The sequence below is a fragment of the Oncorhynchus masou genome, chromosome 29 (genome assembly GCF_036934945.1).
Source record: "Oncorhynchus masou masou isolate Uvic2021 chromosome 29, UVic_Omas_1.1, whole genome shotgun sequence".
Taxonomy (NCBI): Eukaryota; Metazoa; Chordata; class Actinopteri; order Salmoniformes; family Salmonidae; genus Oncorhynchus; species Oncorhynchus masou.
The window spans coordinates 83,343,311-83,362,968 of record NC_088240.1 but is presented as its reverse complement, the minus strand read 5'-3'; the positions used below and the strand labels follow the sequence as shown (position 1 = coordinate 83,362,968).

At 46.7% G+C, this 19,658-nt stretch overlaps 1 protein-coding gene across 1 annotated transcript; it reads left to right on the top strand.

Annotated features, from left to right (window-relative positions):
• The first annotated feature begins 3,132 nt into the window (after window positions 1-3,132).
• On the top strand, window positions 3,133-17,877 carry galnt1 (UDP-N-acetyl-alpha-D-galactosamine:polypeptide N-acetylgalactosaminyltransferase 1). The gene is made up of 6 exons (XM_064946594.1): window positions 3,133-3,270; window positions 4,691-4,871; window positions 8,226-8,365; window positions 8,455-8,553; window positions 12,801-12,935; window positions 16,882-17,877. The coding sequence occupies exons 1-6, from the start codon at window positions 3,163-3,165 to the stop codon at window positions 17,026-17,028; spliced, it is 810 nt and encodes a 269-aa protein (XP_064802666.1). The 5' UTR covers window positions 3,133-3,162; the 3' UTR covers window positions 17,029-17,877.
• Window positions 17,878-19,658: the final 1,781 nt, after the last annotated feature.

Here is a 19,658-nt window from a genome sequence, read left to right as displayed (position 1 = left end):
TCTACAGAGGTGTTTTTCTGTTTCCCTGCCTGCTCTACAGAGGTGTTTTTCTGTTTCCCTGCCTGCTCTACAGAGGTGTTTTTCTGTTTCCCTGCCTGCTCTGCAGAGGTGTTTTTCTGTTTCCCTGCCTGCTCTACAGAGGTGTTTTTCTGTTTCCCTGCCTGCTCTACAGAGGTGTTTTTCTGTTTCCCTGCCTGCTCTGCCGAGGTGTTTTGCTACTTTTCTGTTCCCAGCTGGCCAACAACAGAACATGTGTGACTCCCCACACAGTGCACAGCTCAGATCGTGTTCCCGCAATATGTTTCCCCAGGGTGATGTGTGCTGTTCCATTTGTTGCTCTATGTGGCACTGGCACCATGTTCCCTGTTGTCTTCCTGATCAACATCTTGAAAACAAGTCTTTAGCTCAATGACATATGGTGGCAACAAAGTATGTGAACCCTTTGGAATTAGATGGATTTCTACTTAAATTGGTCATACAATTTGATCTGATCTTCATCTAGGTCACAACAATAGACAAACACAGTCTTAAACTAATAACACACAAACAGTTCTACGTTTTCATGTCTGTTGAACACACTGTTTAAACATTCACAGAGCAGTGTGGGGAAAGTATGTGCACCCTGAGATGTGATAACTGGTTGACCCTCCTTTGGAAGCAATAACTTCAACCAAACATGTTCTGTAGTTGCGGATCAGACCTGCACAACGGTCAGGAGGAATTTTGGACCATTCCTCTTTACAAAACTGTTTCAGTTCAGAAATATTATTGTGATGTGTGATGTGAACCACTCTATTGAGGTTATGCCACAGCATCTCAATCGGGTTGAGGTCAGGACTCTGACTGTGCCACTCCAGAAGGCGTATTTTCTTCTGTTGAAGCCATTCTGTTTCAATTGGCGGACAGATAGCCTTACATTCTCCTGCAAAAAGTCTTGATAAACTTGGGAATTCATTTTTCTGTCGATGATAGCAAGCTGTCCAGGCCCTGAGGCAGCAAAGCAGCTCCAAACCATGATGCTCCCTTAACCATACTTAACAGATGAGGTTTTGATGTTGGCGTGCTGTGCCTTTTTTCTCTCCACACATATTGTTGTGTGTTCCTTCCAAACAACTCAACTTTAGTTTCATCTGTCCACAGAATATTTCGCCAGTAGCGCTGTGGAATATCCAAGTGCTCTTTTGCAAACTTCAGACATGCAGAAATGTTTATTTTGGACTGTAGTGGCATCTTTTGTGGTGTTTTCCCATGAACACCATTCTTGTTTAGTGTTTTATGTATCGTAGACTCGTCAACAGAGATGTTAGCATGTCCCAGAGATTCCTGTAAGTCTTTAGCTGACACTCTAGGAGTCTTCTTAACCTCATTGAGCATTCTGCACTGTGCTCTTGCAGTCATCTTTGCAGGACGTCCTAGGGAGAGTAGCAAGAGTGTTGAACTTTCTTCATTTATAGACAATTTGTCTTACCGTGGGACTGATGAACATCAAGGCTTTTAGAGATACTTCTGTAACTCTTTCCAGCTTTATGCAGTCAACCATTCTTCATCTTAGGTCTTCTGAGATCTTTTGTTCCAGGCATGGTTCATTCGCCTAGGGGTTCACATCAGGCAATGCTTCTTGTGAATAGCAAACTCACATTTTGTGAGTGTTTTGTATAGGGCATGGCAACTCTAACCAACATCTCTAATCTCATATCATTGATTGGACTCCAGGTTAGCTTTTGGAGAAGTCATTAGCCTAGGGGTTCACATACTTTTTCCAACCTACACTGAATATTTTATTATGTATTCAATATAGACAAGAAAAATACAATCATTTATGTGTTATTAGTTTAAGCACACTGTTTGTGTCTATTGTAGTGACTTGTAGTGATTTGATCTCAGATGAAGGTCAGATCAAATTTGATGATCAATTTATGCAGAAATCCAGGTAATTCCAAAGGGTTCACATACTTGTTCCTGCCACTGTATATCCCTCCTTCTGAGAGACTGGCAGGGAGAGAGAGATTTCTTGCTTAGGCAATGTTAACTAATGTTTCCCATGCCAATAAAGCCCTTACATTGAATTGAATTGAATTGTATTGAGATGGAAAAACAGGAAAAAACAACTCTGGAGGACGACTTGATGTTTTTGTGCCTCTGAAGATACCATCTCTACGGACAAACTTGTGATCTCTGTCGCAAACATGAAACCAGAATGTAGTTGAGTGACTGTTTTCTTCTCTCTCCCCCTCTTCCCACTCTATCCCCCCCTTTGCTCCATCCCCTCTCTCTCTCCACTCCCCTCCCCCCTCGCTCCCTCTCTCTCTCTCCCTCCCTCCACTCTCTCCCTCCACTACTCTCCCCTCTCTCTCTCCCTCTCTCTCCCTCCACTCTCTCTCTCCCTCCACTCTCTCTCTCTCCCTCCTCTCTCCCTCTCTCTCTCTCTCTCCCTCCCCACTCTCTCTCTCTCCCTCCCCACTCTCTCTCTCTCTCTCTCTCCCTCTACTCTCTCTCCCTCCACTCTCTCTCCCTCCACTCTCTCCCTCCACTACTTTCCCTCTCCTCTCCCTCCCACTCCACTCCCTCCCTCCACTCTCCCTCCCCCTCCTCTCCCTCTCTCTCTCTCCCTCCACTCTCTCTCCCTCCACTCTCTCTCTCTCCCTCCCTCCCCTCTCTCCCTCTCTCTCTCCCTCCCTCCCCACTCTCTCTCTCTCTCCCCCCCCACTCTCTCTCTCTCCTCTCCCCTCTACTCTCTCTCCCCACTCCACTCTCTCTCCTCCACTCTCTCCCTCCACTCTCTCTCTCTCTCTCTCTCTCTCTCTCTCTCTCTCTCTCTCTCTCTCTCTCTCTCTCTCTCTCTCTCTCTCTCTCTCTCTCTCTCTCTCTCTCTCTCCCTCCCTCTCTCTCTCTCTCTCTCTCTCTCCCTCCACTCTCTCTCCCTCCACTCTCTCCCTCCACTACTTTCCCTCTCTCTCCCTCCACTCTCTCTCCCTCCACTCTCTCTCCCTCCCTCTCTCTCCTCTCTCTCCCTCCCCTCCCTCCCTCTCTCCCTCTCTCTCTCTCTCTCTCTCTCTCTCTCTCTCTCTCTCTCTCTCTCTCTCTCTCTCTCTCTCTCTCTCCACTCCCCTCCCCTCTCTCCCTCTCTCCACTCCTCTCCCCTCTCTCTCCAGGACTCCTACCATGGCCGGTGGGTTGTTTTCTATAGACAGAGATTATTTCCAAGAGATAGGGACGTATGACGCAGGTATGGACATTTGGGGAGGAGAGAACCTGGAGATCTCCTTTAGGGTGAGTACACACATACACAGGGCACACACACACACACACATACACAGGGCATGCAAGCACGCACACACACACACACACACACCAGGTATGCAAACTAGTTCACTTTTGGTGAAATTCACCGTTTTGAATCCAAAATAGTTGACCTACGTGAATCGTGTAGATCAGATGAGAAAAGTTTGGGAGGGGAGCTTTGGATCACTACTGGCTGAAAGCGAACGAGCGATGCAGGTTTGTAAGCGAACGAGCGATGCAGGTTTGTAAGCGAACGAGCGATGCAGGTTTGTAAGCGAACGAGCGATGCAGGTTTGTAAGCGAACGAGCGATGCAGGTTTGTAAGCGAACGAGCGATGCAGGTTTGTAAGCGAACGAGCGATGCAGGTTTGTAAGCGAACGAGCGATGCAGGTTTGTAAGCGAACGAGCGATGCAGGTTTGTAAGCGATGCAGGTTTGTAAGCGAACGAGCGATGCAGGTTTGTAAGCGAAGGTTTTGTAAGCGAACGAGCGATGCAGGTTTGTAAGCGAACGAGCGATGAAGGTTTGTAAGCGAACGAGCGATGCAGGTTTGTAAGCGAACGAGCGATGCAGGTTTGTAAGCGAACGAGCGATGCAGGTTTGTGTTAACGAGCGATGCAGGTTTGTAAGCGAACGAGCGATGCAGGTTTGTAAGCGAACGAGCGATGCAGGTTTGTAAGCGAACGAGCGATGCAGGTTTGTAAGCGAACGAGCGATGCAGGTTTGTAAGCGAACGAGCGATGCAGGTTTGTAAGCGAACGAGCGATGCAGGTTTGTAAGCGAACGAGCGATGCAGGTTTGTAAGCGAACGAGCGATGCAGGTTTGTAAGCGAACGAGCGATGCAGGTTTGTAAGCGAACGGATGCAGGTTTGTAAGCGAACGAGCGATGCAGGTTTGTAAGCGAACGAGCGATGCAGGTTTGTAAGCGAACGAGCGATGCAGGTTTGTAAGCAAACGAGCGATGCAGGTTTGGAGCAACTCTGTCTGTGTCCAAGGCTCAGCCAATCATTCACATAACAACAGAATGCAGCCTGCGCCTGAAGAGAGAAGAGACAACCAATGTGTTAGTTACAGAATCAGGGTGTTCTGAAAGACAGCAGTATGGTGCAGAGGCAGTTTGCCAGTTACAGCAGCGCGTCCCCTGGACGATAACAAAAAGATAGGTGAGAAGACGGGTGATGAAGCATACTTCATGAGCTGTAACCGAAAAACAACTGGCATTTGGAAAGTTTGAGGTGAGGGAGAAAGTGTGGTGGTACAAGTACTGTTAGCGTTGCTAAGTATCTTGCTATAGTAGCTGGATGGAATTCTCCGTTAGCTAGCCAGAGAAATGTGCACCTACACACACATACACAGGGTTGTGTAGTTGTATGTAGTTGTAACATGAGTGTTTCTGGTGTGTTGTAGATCTGGCAGTGCGGGGGGACGTTGGAGATCGTGACGTGTTCTCACGTGGGTCACGTGTTCCGGAAGGCCACGCCCTACACGTTTCCAGGGGGAACGGGTCAGATCATCAATAAGAACAACAGACGCCTGGCCGAGGTCTGGATGGACCAGTTCAAAAACTTCTTCTACATCATCTCCCCTGGTGAGTCTGAGGGAGGGGCGAGTTGCTGTGTGTCGGGGGCTGTTTCCAAACAGAAGCCAGATATGTATTCTCCAATCAATCAATCAAATGTATTTATCAAGCCCTTTTTATATCAGCTGATGTCACAACGTGCTATACAGAAACTCAGCCTAAAACCCCAAACTGCAAGCAGTGCAGATATAGAAGCACGGTGGCTAGGAAAAACTCCCTAGAAAGGCCAGAACCTAGGAAGAAACATAGAGAGGAACCTGGCTCTGAGGGGAGGCCAGTCCTCTTCTGGCTGTGCCGGGTGGAGATTATAACAGAACATGGCCAAGATGTTCAAATGTTCATAGATGACCAGCATGGTCAAATAATAATAATCACAGTGGTTGTAGAGGGTGCAACAGGTCAGCACCTCGGGAGTAAATGTCAGTTGGCTTTTCATAGCCGATCATTCAGAGTTAGAGACAGCAGGTGTGGTAGAGAGAGAGAGTCGAAAACTGCAGGTCTGGGACAGGTAGCACGTCCGGTGAACAGGTCAGGGTTCCATTTCCGCAGGCAGAACAGTTGAAACTGGAGCAACAGCATGACCAGGTGGACTGGGGACAGCAAGGAGTCATCAGACCAGGTAATCCTGAGGCATGGTGCTAGGGCTCAGGTCCTCTGAGAGAGAGAAAGAGAGAGAGAGAGATAAATGGGGAGAGAGAGAACTAGAGGGAGCATACTTAAGTTCACACAAGATGCCGGATAAGAAAATTCTCCAGATATAACAGACTGACCCTAGCCCCCCAATAAACTATTGCAGCATAATTACTGGAGGCTGAGATAGGAGGGGTCGGGAGACACTGTGGCCCCGTCCAACTATACCCCCGGACAGGGCCAACCAGGCCCCCCATTAACAATGTGATGTTGCCGTGGTGACCTGACAGAGCGAGGCGAGGGGGGGGGGGGACAGGATAATTTCATGCTACACAGTCTCTATTAACCTTGCCATCTCACCACTGACAGACACACAGACACACACACCCCTGCACAGATCAGGTAGAGGACGGCGAGAACAAGGACAAAGGTTCACCTCTCTTCCACTAACAGGAAGTTTAGTGTTCACTGCTTCCCCTTACTGTAATAACAATCCCTAATCCAGAGAATATCAAACACACTATGAGAAACATGTTTGTAAGATTCTTCCAGTCCTTTGGTAGTTGGTGATTGTGACCATGGTGACGTGTGTTGGGTGTTTTCCACCACTACATAGAGTAGCCAGTCAAATAGAAAAGTAGCCAGCCAGGCCGAAGCAGCTCTATTTTGGTGGTCTCTGGTACATTGTAACAACTTGATTCCATCTGAAATACACAGTGGAAATATTGAATACTTTATCGAGTTTATGTCCCAGATTGGAAAAAATGTGTTGCGGTATTATGTAGAAAGACATGACTTTGCAATTGAAATGACAACAAAAGGATGAATTCAGTATATTGTTCCTTGTTTTGGTATTGTTAGTTGTCTAGGTCTATGCCTATATGACCAGGACTATTTTCTAAGTAGGAGAATATTAAATCTTCTCTTGATTTAAACTGGTATTTACACTTTTACTACAACATATGGATTGCCACAATTATATTTGTTCTTCAAATTATGTATTTTATTAAAACAGAAAAATGAAGTAAATAGCCCACCTTATCTTGAATAATATATTTAAGGTTTTGTTTTTCCAGGTTTCCATTTTCCCCTTTTTCACTCTCAAAATCACATTGGATGTTCCAAATACTTAACAATGCTTAAACCACATCAGGAGATCACTTTTGAGGTCTGGGATAAATCTGATACTTGTTTTTTCGGGGTGTATTTACCCTTTAATTCAAGTGCGCACCTAGCAAGAGGCTGTTGTTGAGCAGGGTTTTTGTAGCCACATATGATGGTAGATAAAACAAACACCCACTAGGTTGATGAAATAACCCTGATATCAATCTGCCAGGGAAGCAAGGCTACTTTGTAGTTAACATTTCATTGAGAAGTTTTTTGGGAGCCTTTCCATCTACCAGAAGACATTAGCTTCATCACTAACGGTTACACAAAGTGGTAGCCTCGTGCACTGCAGAAACAGACAGGGGCATTCTCGTTGCCTCTTCACTTAGATAGTTGCAGGAAATACGAATCAGTGATGCATTCTGTTCCTGTCTTATGATCATTTGGGGGAAGTTTAAGGTCAATACATTTGTGAATATTGTTGAATTCCGTTTTAATGCCTGGGTTTCTTGAGGGCCTAATTATCATATTTTGACCAGAATGAGGCTCTCCACTGTCTATTGTTCCTTCAGTGATGATTCATCATCTTCATCGAATGTTTTCATAATTTATCTGCAGATAATTGCCAAACATTAGGGAGCCAAACTATGCAAATTAGGGAGCCAAATGAACGTCTCTCCGATGCCATTCGGTAGGCTACATACTGACGAGATGAGTCGCTCACTTTATCGTCCCTGTCTAGCAAGCCCCGACATCCTAGTAAAGGAAACCTAGGAAATCCTTAGGTTGACTTGTCACTATGCGACAACATGGACATATAACCATGTTGAATGGCAAGGGATGTAGGAGAATTTATTCAGTCAGTTCGACACTTTTTATAAACTAGTCAACACTTGCTGTTCAGTTGTCAATCAGCACACAGTAAATAGCCTAGGCCACTCCCTGTGGCTGGCTGTCATGTTCGTTTGTAGAGACGGATCAAGGCGCAGCGAATGTTGAGTTCCACATAATTATTTAATAGTGAAACTTAGCAACAACAAAACAATAAACTAACAACAAAACGTGACTACGTGGTGCACATGCACAAACACAAAACAATATCCCATAAAACACAGGTGGAAAAAAGGCTACCTAAATATGATCCCCAATGAGAGACAACGATTACCAGCTGCCTCTAATTGGGAATCATACCAATCACAGACAGAAATAATAACCCAGAACCCCACATAGAAATAACTAACTAGAACAACCCCCAGTCACACCCTGACCTACTACACCATAGAGAAATAATGTCTCTCTATGGTCAGGGCGTGACACTGGTTATGTGAAACGTAAAAGAAAATCAATGATTTTGTGTCAGTAAACAATAATTAGGTTAAGTCATGGATTTCCACTCATCGTTACCAGTGACAGTACATGGGATATGCAAATTCACGAGAATCATGCTCTCTCCCACTGGTGTAAAGAAATTCGACTGCAACCAGAAATCTGTAGGCTATATAATGACGAGATGCTCATGGCTCCTCCCTACTAATGGGAGTCGCAGGCGACAAGCTTAGGTCCAAAATAAGACCATAGAAAAGCATTGGACAGATTCTGACGCTAATGGAAAACGCTGTGTTTCAGGTGTGACAAAGGTGGACTATGGTGACATCACGTCTCGCTCGTCTCTGAGACAGAAGCTGCAGTGTAAACCTTTCAGCTGGTACCTGGAGAACGTCTATCCTGACTCCCAGATACCACGACACTACTACTCACTGGGAGAGGTGCACCCACGCTAAACATACAACACGCACACACTAAACACACACACATTCAATCAGTGATAATTGTTGGTTGTGTGTTGTTCTGTCAGATCCGTAACGTGGAGACTAACCAGTGTCTGGACAACATGGCCCGGAAGGAGAACGAGAAAGTTGGCATCTTCAACTGCCATGGCATGGGAGGAAACCAGGTAGTTAGAACGGCCATGGCATGGGAGGAAACCAGGTAGTTAGAACGGCCATGGCATGGGAGGAAACCAGGTAATTAGAACTGCCATGGCATGGGAGGAAACAAGGTAACGAGAACTGCCATGGCATGGGAGGAAACCAGGTATCTAGAACTGCCATGGCATGGGAGGAAACCAGGTAACTAGAACTGCCATGGCATGGGAGGAAATCAGGTACTAGAACTGCCATGGCATGGGAGGAAACCAGGTAATTAGAACTGCCATGGCATGGGAGGAAACAAGGTAACGAGAACTGCCATGGCATGGGAGGAAACCAGGTATCTAGAACTGCCATGGCATGGGAGGCAACCAGGTAACTAGAACTGCCATGGCATGGGAGGAAACCAGGTAACTAGAACTGCCATGACATGGGAGGCAACCAGGTAACAGTCACAAACCAGGTATCTAGAACTGCCATGGCATGGGAGGAACCAGGTAACTAGAACTGCCATGGCATGGGAGGAAACTAGGTATCTGGAACTGCCATGGCATGGGAGGAAACCAGGTATCTAGAACTGCCATGGCATGGGGGGAAACCAGGTATCTAGAACTGCCATGGAATGGGAGGAAACCAGGTATCTGGAACTGCCATGGCATGGACGGAAACCAGGTATCTAGAACTGCCATGGCATGGGAGGAAACCAGGTATCTAGAACTGCCATGGCATGGGAGGAAACCAGGTAACTAGAACTGCCATGGCATGGGAGGAAAGCAGGTAACTAGAACTGCCATGGCATGGGAGGAAAGCAGGTAACTAGAACTGCCATGGCATGGGAGGAAACCAGGTATCTAGAACTGCCATGGCATGGGAGGAAACCAGGTATCTAGAACTGCCATTGCATGGGAGGAAACCAGGCATCTAGAACTGCCATTGCATGGGAGGAAACCAGGTAACTAGAACTGCCATGGCATGGGAGGAAACCAGGTAACTAGAACTGCCATGGCATGGGAGGAAACCAGGTAACTAGAACTGCCATGGCATGGGAGGAAACCAGGTAACTAGAACTGCCATAGCATGGGAGGAAACCAGGTAGTTAGAACGGCCATGGCATGGGAGGAAACCAGGTAGTTAGAACGGCCATGGCATTGGAGGAAACAAGGTAATTAGAACTGCCATGGCATGGGAGGAAACCAGGTAACAAGAACTGCCATGGCATGGGAGGAAACCAGGTATCTAGAACTGCCATGGCATGGGAGGAAACCAGGTAACTAGAACTGCCATGGCATGGGAGGAAATCAGGTAACTAGAACTGCCATGGCATGGGAGGCAACCAGGTAACTAGAACTGCCATGGCATGGGAGGAAACCAGGTAACTAGAACTGCCATGACATGGGAGGCAACCAGGTAACAGTCACAAACCGGGTATCTAGAACTGCCATGGCATGGAAGGAACCAGGTAACTAGAACTGCCATGGCATGGGAGGAAACTAGGTATCTGGAACTGCCATGGCATGGGAGGAAACCAGGTATCTAGAACTGCCATGGCATGGGGGGAAACCAGGTATCTAGAACTGCCATGGAATGGGAGGAAACCAGGTATCTGGAACTGCCATGGCATGGGAGGAAAGCAGGTAACTAGAACTGCCATGGCATGGGAGGAAACCAGGTAACTAGAACTGCCATGGCATGGGAGGAAACCAGGTAACTAGAACTGCCATGGCATGGGAGGAAAGCAGGTAACTAGAACTGCCATGGCATGGGAGGAAAGCGGGTAACTAGAACTGCCATGGCATGGGAGGAAACCAGGTATCTAGAACTGCCATGGCATGGGAGGAAAACAGGTATCTAGAACTGCCATGGCATGGGAGGAAAACAGGTATCTAGAACTGCCATTGCATGGGAGGAAACCAGGTAACTAGAACTGCCATTGCATGGGAGGAAACCAGGTAACTAGAACTGCCATGGCATGGGAGGAAACCAGGTAACTGGAACTGCCATAGCATGGGAGGAAACCAGGTATCTAGAACTGCCATGGCATGGGAGGAAACCAGGTAACTAGAACTGCCATGGCATGGGAGGAAACCAGGTAACTAGAACTGCCATGGCATGGGAGGAAACCAGGTATCTAGAACTGCCATGGCATGGGAGGAAACCAGGTAACTAGAACTGCCATGGCATGGGAGGAAACCAGGTAACTAGAACTGCCATGACATGGGAGGCAACCAGGTAACAGTCACAAACCGGGTATCTAGAACTGCCATGGCATGGGAGGAACCAGGTAACTAGAACTGCCATGGCATGGGAGGAAACTAGGTATCTGGAACTGCCATGGCATGGGAGGAAACCAGGTATCTAGAACTGCCATGGCATGGGGGGAAACCAGGTATCTAGAACTGCCATGGAATGGGAGGAAACCAGGTATCTGGAACTGCCATGGCATGGACGGAAACCAGGTATCTAGAACTGCCATGGCATGGGAGGAAACCAGGTATCTAGAAGTGACATGGCATGGGAGGAAACCAGGTAACTAGAACTGCCATGGCATGGGAGGAAACCAGGTAACTAGAACTGCCATGGCATGGGAGGAAACCAGGTAACTAGAACTGCCATGGCATGGGAGGAAACCAGGTAACTAGAACTGCCATGGCATGGGAGGAAAGCAGGTAACTAGAACTGCCATGGCATGGGAGGAAAGCAGGTAACTAGAACTGCCATGGCATGGGAGGAAACCAGGTATCTAGAACTGCCATGGCATGGGAGGAAAACAGGTATCTAGAACTGCCATTGCATGGGAGGAAACCAGGTAACTAGAACTGCCATTGCATGGGAGGAAACCAGGTAACTAGAACTGCCATGGCATGGGACAGATGACCAGGTAACTGGAACTGCCATAGCATGGGAGGAAACCAGGTATCTAGAACTGCCATGGCATGGGAGGAAACCAGGTAACTAGAACTGCCATGGCATGGGAGTCTGTCAACCAGGTAAACAGAACTGCCATGGCATGGGAGGAAACCAGGTAACTAGAACTGCCATGGCATGGGAGTTTTAACCAGGTATCTAGAACTGCCATGGCATGGGAGGAAAATAGGTAATAGAACTGCCATGGCATGGGAGGAAACCAGGTAACTAGAACTGCCATGGCATGGGAGGAAACCAGGTAACTAGAACTGCCATGGCATGGGAGGAAAGCAGGTAACTAGAACTGCCATGGCATGGGAGTAAAAGTCATTAACTAGAACTGCCATGGCATGGGAGGAAACCAGGTATCTAGAACTGCCATGGCATCAATGAGGAAAACAGGTATCTAGAACTGCCATGGCATGGGAGAAAACAGGTATCTAGAACTGCCATTGCATGGGAGGAAACCAGGTAACTGAGTCTTTTTGACATAGAACTGCCATTGCATGGGAGGAAACCAGGTAACTAGAACTGCCATGGCATGGGAGGAAACCAGGTAATGTACTGGAACTGCCATTGCATGGGAGGAAACCAGGTATCTAGAACTGCCATGGCATGGGAGGAAACCAGGTAACTAGAACTGCCATGGCATGGGAGGAAACCAGGTAACTAGAACTGCCATTGCATGGGAGGAAACCAGGTAACTGAACTGCCATTGCATGGGAGGAAACCAGGTAACTGAACTGCCATGGTCATGGGAGGAAACCAGGTCTGGAACTGCCATGTTGTCATGGGAGGAAACCAGGTATCTAGAACTGCCATGGCATGGGAGGAAACCAGGTAACTGAACTGCCATGGCATGGGAGGAAACCAGGTAACTAGAACTGCCATGGCATGGGAGGAAACCAGGTATCTAGAACTGCCATGGCATGGGAGGAAACCAGGTAACTAGAACTGCCATTGCATGGGAGGAAACCAGGTAACTAGAACTGCCGTTACTCTGTAGGCATGGGAGGAAACCAGGTAACTAGAACTGCCATGGCATGGGAGGAAACCAGGTAACTAGAACTGCCATGGCATGGGAGGAAACCAGGTATCTAGAACTGCCATGGCATGGGAGGAAACCAGGTATCTAGAACTGCCATGGCATGGGAGGAAACCAGGTATCTAGAACTGCCATGACATGGGAGGAAACCGTAACTGATCAACTGAGGACAGGACAACAGTAATAAGACCTTTGGTGTTTATCATAGTGACAATAACCTGAGCAACTTCTCTGACCTCAGAGGAGAGAGATACAATGTGAATGACATAAGAGGGAGATAGAGGTCTCTTGTCTTCCCGTCTGACCGTGTGTCGTCCCCTGCAGGTGTTCAGCTACACGGCCAATAAAGAGATAAGGACAGATGACCTGTGTCTAGACGTGTCCAAACTCAACGGTCCTGTCATGATGCTCAAGTGTCATCACCTCAAAGGAAACCAGCTCTGGGAGTATGACCCCATGGTATGTGTGTCTGTCAACAGTAAACAACCTCTCCTTGTCTTTTCTTACTACCACTGACCCTGCTGAGTGTGCTAGTTGTTGTTTTACTTAGCTACCTTAAAGTAACTGTCAAGTGTTCCCACATTTCTATTAAATATGTCATATAATTACTGTTGTATGAGTGAAATTAATAGTTTTCCTTCCAATGTTTTATTTATGAAGTATGATATAAAGCTGATTTTCTGTATTGGTCTGGTGTGGCCCTGACCCCAACAACTGAATGGTGTTGTCGTGTACAAGTCATTCAGGTTATTCACTCAGTCTGTTGATTGGCCAGTGCATCCTCAGGAGGATAACATCATCATCAATGAGGAAATAGCAAGCATTTTTTTAAACTGTCTTTTTGACATACCAGATTGAAGTGTTTTTCTTTAATTTTATGCCATAACATATGGGTATGAGTTATCAGAATATTCACTTTTAAAAGTGAGATTTTCCCAGGACAGTTACTTTATGAATGTGAATGTCTTTTAAACTGTCAGTTGCTCTGGGTAAGAGCTGTTTCTCTGTCTGTTGTCTCTGTATATTTCCCAAAAAATGTTTCTCTGTCTGTTGAAGTTGACCCGGGTCAGTTTCTCTGTTGTCTCTGTAGGAGTTGACCCAGGTCTGTTTCTCTGTTGTCTCTGTAGAAGTTGACCCAGGTCTGTTTCTCTGTCTGTTGTCTCTGTAGAAGTTGACCCAGGTCTGTTTCTCAGTCTGTTGTCTCTGTAGAAGTTGACCCAGGTCTGTTTCTCTGTCTGTTGTCTCTGTAGAAGTTGACCCAGGTCTGTTTCTCTGTCTGTTGTCTCTGTAGAAGTTGACCCAGGTCTGTTTCTCTGTTGTCTCTGTAGAAGTTGACCCAGGTCTGTTTCTCTGTTGTCTCTGTAGGAGTTGACCCAGGTCAGTTTCTCTGTTGTCTCTGTAGGAGTTGACCCAGGTCTGTTTCTCTGTTGTCTCTGTAGGAGTTGACCCAGGTCTGTTTCTCTGTCTGTTGTCTCTGTAGAAGTTGACCCAGGTCTGTTTCTCAGTCTGTTGTCTCTGTAGAAGTTGACCCAGGTCTGTTTCTCTGTCTGTTGTCTCTGTAGAAGTTGACCCAGGTCTGTTTCTCTGTCTGTTGTCTCTGTAGGAGTTGACCCAGGTCTGTTTCTCTGTTGTCTCTGTAGAAGTTGACCCGGGTCAGTTTCTCTGTTGTCTCTGTAGGAGTTGACCCAGGTCTGTTTCTCTGTTGTCTCTGTAGAAGTTGACCCAGGTCTGTTTCTCTGTTGTCTCTGTAGAAGTTGACCCAGGTCTGTTTCTCTGTCTGTTGTCTCTGTAGAAGTTGACCCAGGTCTGTTTCTCTGTCTGTTGTCTCTGTAGAAGTTGACCCAGGTCTGTTTCTCTGTCTGTTGTCTCTGTAGAAGTTGACCCAGGTCTGTTTCTCTGTCTGTTGTCTCTGTAGAAGTTGACCCAGGTCTGTTTCTCTGTCTGTTGTCTCTGTAGAAGTTGACCCAGGTCTGTTTCTCTGTCTGTTGTCTCTGTAGAAGTTGACCCAGGTCTGTTTCTCAGTCTGTTGTCTCTGTAGAAGTTGACCCAGGTCTGTTTCTCTGTCTGTTGTCTCTGTAGATGTTGACCCAGGTCTGTTTCTCTGTCTGTTGTCTCTGTAGAAGTTGACCCAGGTCTGTTTCTCAGTCTGTTGTCTCTGTAGAAGTTGACCCAGGTCTGTTTCTCTGTCTGTTGTCTCTGTAGAAGTTGACCCAGGTCTGTTTCTCTGTCTGTTGTCTCTGTAGATGTTGACCCAGGTCTGTTTCTCAGTCTGTTGTCTCTGTAGAAGTTGACCCAGGTCTGTTTCTCAGTCTGTTGTCTCTGTAGATGTTGACCCAGGTCTGTTTCTCTGTTTGTTGTCTCTGTAGAAGTTGACCCAGGTCTGTTTCTCAGTCTGTTGTCTCTGTAGAAGTTGACCCAGGTCTGTTTCTCTGTTGTCTCTGTAGAAGTTGACCCAGGTCTGTTTCTCTGTTGTCTCTGTAGAAGTTGACCCAGGTCTGTTTCTCTGTTGTCTCTGTAGAAGTTGACCCAGGTCTGTTTCTCTGTTGTCTCTGTAGATGTTGACCCAGGTCTGTTGTCTCTGTAGAAGTTGACCCAGGTCTGTTTCTCAGTCTGTTGTCTCTGTAGATGTTGACCCAGGTCTGTTTCTCTGTCTGTTGTCTCTGTAGATGTTGACCCAGGTCTGTTTCTCAGTCTGTTGTTTCTGTAGAAGTTGACCCGGGTCTGTTTCTCTGTCTGTTGTCTCTGTAGAAGTTGACCCAGGTCTGTTTCTCTGTTGTCTCTGTAGAAGTTGACCCAGGTCTGTTTCTCTGTCTGTTGTCTCTGTAGAAGTTGACCCAGGTCTGTTTCTCTGTCTGTTGTCTCTGTAGAAGTTGACCCAGGTCTGTTTCTCTGTCTGTTGTCTCTGTAGAAGTTGACCCAGGTCTGTTTCTCTGTCTGTTGTCTCTGTAGAAGTTGACCCAGGTCTGTTTCTCTGTTGTCTCTGTAGATGTTGACCCAGGTCTGTTTCTCTGTCTGTTGTCTCTGTAGAAGTTGACCCAGGTCTGTTTCTCAGTCTGTTGTCTCTGTAGAAGTTGACCCAGGTCTGTTTCTCTGTCTGTTGTCTCTGTAGAAGTTGACCCAGGTCTGTTTCTCAGTCTGTTGTCTCTGTAGAAGTTGACCCAGGTCTGTTTCTCTGTCTGTTGTCTCTGTAGAAGTTGACCCAGGTCTGTTTCTCTGTCTGTTGTCTCTGTAGATGTTGACCCAGGTCTGTTTCTCTGTCTGTTGTCTCTGTAGAAGTTGACCCAGGTCTTTTTCTCAGTCTGTTGTCTCTGTAGATGTTGACCCAGGTCTGTTTCTCTGTTGTCTCTGTAGAAGTTGACCCAGGTCTGTTTCTCTGTTGTCTCTGTAGAAGTTGACCCGGGTCTGTTTCTCTGTCTGTTGTGTCTGTAGAAGTTGACCCAGGTCTGTTTCTCTGTCTGTTGTCTCTGTAGAAGTTGACCCAGGTCTGTTTCTCTGTCTGTTGTCTCTGTAGAAGTTGACCCAGGTCTTTTTCTCAGTCTGTTGTCTCTGTAGATGTTGACCCAGGTCTGTTTCTCTGTTGTCTCTGTAGAAGTTGACCCAGGTCTGTTTCTCTGTTGTCTCTGTAGAAGTTGACCCGGGTCTGTTTCTCTGTCTGTTGTGTCTGTAGAAGTTGACCCAGGTCTGTTTCTCTGTCTGTTGTCTCTGTAGAAGTTGACCCAGGTCTGTTTCTCTGTCTGTTGTCTCTGTAGATGTTGACCCAGGTCTGTTTCTCTGTCTGTTGTCTCTGTATAAGTTGACCCGGGTCTGTTTCTCTGTCTGTTGTGTCTGTAGAAGTTGACCCAGGTCTGTTTCTCTGTCTGTTGTCTCTGTAGATGTTGACCCAGGTCTGTTTCTCTGTCTGTTGTCTCTGTAGAAGTTGACCCAGGTCTGTTTCTCTGTCTGTTGTCTCTGTAGAAGTTGACCCAGGTCTGTTTCTCTGTCTGTTGTCTCTGTAGAAGTTGACCCAGGTCTGTTTCTCTGTCTGTTGTCTCTGTAGAAGTTGACCCGGGTCTGTTTCTCTGTCTGTTGTGTCTGTAGAAGTTGACCCAGGTCTGTTTCTCTGTCTGTTGTCTCTGTAGAAGTTGACCCAGGTCTGTTTCTCTGTCTGTTGTCTCTGTAGATGTTGACCCAGGTCTGTTTCTCTGTCTGTTGTCTCTGTATATGTTGACCCAGGTCTGTTTCTCTGTCTGTTGTCTCTGTAGATGTTGACCCAGGTCTGTTTCTCTGTCTGTTGTCTCTGTAGATGTTGACCCAGGTCTGTTTCTCTGTCTGTTGTCTCTGTAGAAGTTGACCCGGGTCTGTTTCTCTGTCTGTTGTGTCTGTAGAAGTTGACCCAGGTCTGTTTCTCTGTCTGTTGTCTCTGTAGAAGTTGACCCTGATCCACGTCAATAGTAACCAGTGTCTGGACAAGGCCAGTGAGGAGGACAGCCAGGTGCCCAGCGTCAGAGACTGTACACACACTCGCTCTCAACAGTGGCTGCTGCGCAACGTCACGCTGCCTGAGATCTTCTGACCGCCGCCTACCCACACACACACACACACACACACACACACACACACTGACGGAGAGAGAGAGAGAGAGTGAGAGGAGGGAAGAGGAGGAGGGCAGAAGGGACAGTCCACGCTGAATGGGATGAAGCAGGGCCCTTCTATGGTGTCTGGGAGAGGGAACATGTTTGGACTCAATGGAGGAGAGACTCATACTTTTATGAAGAGAGACTGGTGATGTTTTAAAGAGAGAGACCTGCTCCTGGAGAGACATGTTAAAGAGAGAGAGAGACTCACAGAGAGAACTTCCATGGACAAGGCAGTCTCCCCAACGCTGCAAACTCATCACTTATGTTTACCTGTGTGTGTGTGTGTGTGTGTGTGTGTGTGTGTGTGTGTGTGTGTGTGTGTGTGTGTGTGTGTGTGTGTGTGTGTGTGTGTGTGTGTGTGTGTGTGTGTGTGTGTGTGTGTGTGTGTGCGTGCGCGCGTGCGTGCGTGCGTGTGTGTGTGCAAATGCGTTCTCAAGTAAAGGTGGTGGCTCATTAGTGAAAACATTTTTTTCATTGAGTTTTGATATGAACTCTGTTGAACTCATATGAAGGAAGGGTGTGTGTGTGTGTGTTTTGAGCGAGCATGTGTGTACATGTGTTGGGATATGCCCTCCTGTTGCAGTATTGTATGACTGTGCATGTATGAGGACAGCCCCATACAGCCGCACCTAGCAGTGTCTGTCTCCCTCTAGTGTTCCTCCCCTGAGTTGCAGCCTAAAGAGGGACTCAGAGAGAGGAGATGGAGACAGAGAGGGAGGGGGAGGGGGGACTCAGAGAGAGGAGATGGAGACAGAGAGGGAGGGGGGACACAGAGAGAGGAGATGGAGACAGAGAGGGAGGGGGGAGATGGAGACAGAGAGGGAGTGGGGACAGAGAGAGGAGATGGAGACAGAGAGGGAGGGGGGACTCAGAACTCTCCAGAGAAGCACCGAGGAACAATGCGCTGAACCACAAACTGAACTGAATCCCTAATTGACAGACCTGCACTCCTACAGACAGATATAGAGACAGAAATAATATGTTTGTGATATACTGAGATTTCTATGTAGACTTTTTTACATGTCTTTGTTTATTACTGTGAGAGTTCCACAGAGCAGCAACTGTAGTTTATCTGTCTGTTTATGTCTTTAAGGTAAAGTGTTTAACATAGAGCTAATACGGCTGCTGGTTGACGTTGCCCTTAGTCACAGATCAAGACTCAGCTTACCCTCCCCAAATCCTAACCTTATCCATTATGGGTAGGAAACAAGAACTGATCTTAGATCAGTGTCAGGAGGCAACCTGATCGTCCTCCGCTAATACACACGTGTCCGTACACACACGGCCCTGGGCCTCTGCATATCTAATGTGATGGATCTAATGATCACAGTAACACACAGACACACACAGAAATAATCCCACATACAAACACAGGTTACACACATACACACATACAGAAATAACCACACATACAAACACGGGTTACACACATACACACATACAGAAATAAACACACATACAAACACAGGTTACACATGTACAGACATACACAAACAGAAATAACCACACATACAAACACAGGTTACACACGTACACACATACACAAACAGAAATAACACACATACAAACACAGGTTACACACGTACACACATACAGAAATAAACACACATACAAACACAGGTTACACATGTACAGACATACACAAACAGAAATAACCACACATACAAACACAGGTTACACACGTACACACATACACAAACAGAAATAACCACACATACAAACACAGGTTACACACGTACACACATACACAAACAGAAATAACCACACAAGCTGAACTAGACTGTCACTTTAATCTTCTCTATCATATCTTCTTCCTGAAGACGTCCTGGTAAAACACTCCAATGGCTCCATCCTCCATGGTGTGTGTGGGTGTGTGTGTGTGTGTGTGTGTGTGTGTGTGTGTGTGTGTGTGTGTGTGTGTGTGTGTGTGTGTGTGTGTGTGTGGTGTGTGTGTGTGTGTGTGTGTGTGTGTGTGTGTGTGTGTGTGTGTGTGTGTGTGTGTGTGTGCGTGTGCGTGCGTGTGGCGCTGTGTGTGGCGCTAACTCCATGCTAAACCCAGCCCATCAACTCCACTCTTATCAGCACATCAGTTTAATGCGGTTTCTATATCACTGAACAGCACATTGGAGCTGCATAGACTGACCAGAGGTCAGTTAAGGGCAGTATCTCTGTTTCATACATTGACTTCTATGCTTTGTATGGTTAGAATAATATGGAGGCGGTTCAGGAATGCAGTAAGTGTTTGATCATGAATGTGGGAGAGGGATGTAAGGTGTCCTACAGTATCACACTCCATAACCACTTATCTTTCTGGTCAACACAGACCTCTACTCATATCACTCCGTTACTTAACATTTCAACACCTCTCTACTCATATCACTCCTTTACTTAACATTTCAACACAGACCTCTACTCATAACACCTCTCTACTCATAACATTTCAACACAGACCTCTACTCATATCACTCCTTTACTTAACATTTCAACACCTTTCTGCTCATATCACTCCTTTACTTAACATTTCAACACCTCTCTACTCATATCACTCCTTTACTTAACATTTCAA

Coding starts and splice junctions, on each gene's coding strand:
- galnt1 (XM_064946594.1), top strand. CDS start 3,163: ATGGCCGGTGGGTTGTTTTCTATAGACAGAGATTATTTCCAAGAGATA. Junction 3,271..4,690: donor ACCTGGAGATCTCCTTTAGG/GTGAGTACACAC, acceptor GGTGTGTTGTAG/ATCTGGCAGTGCGGGGGGAC. Junction 4,872..8,225: donor CTTCTACATCATCTCCCCTG/GTGAGTCTGAGG, acceptor GCTGTGTTTCAG/GTGTGACAAAGGTGGACTAT.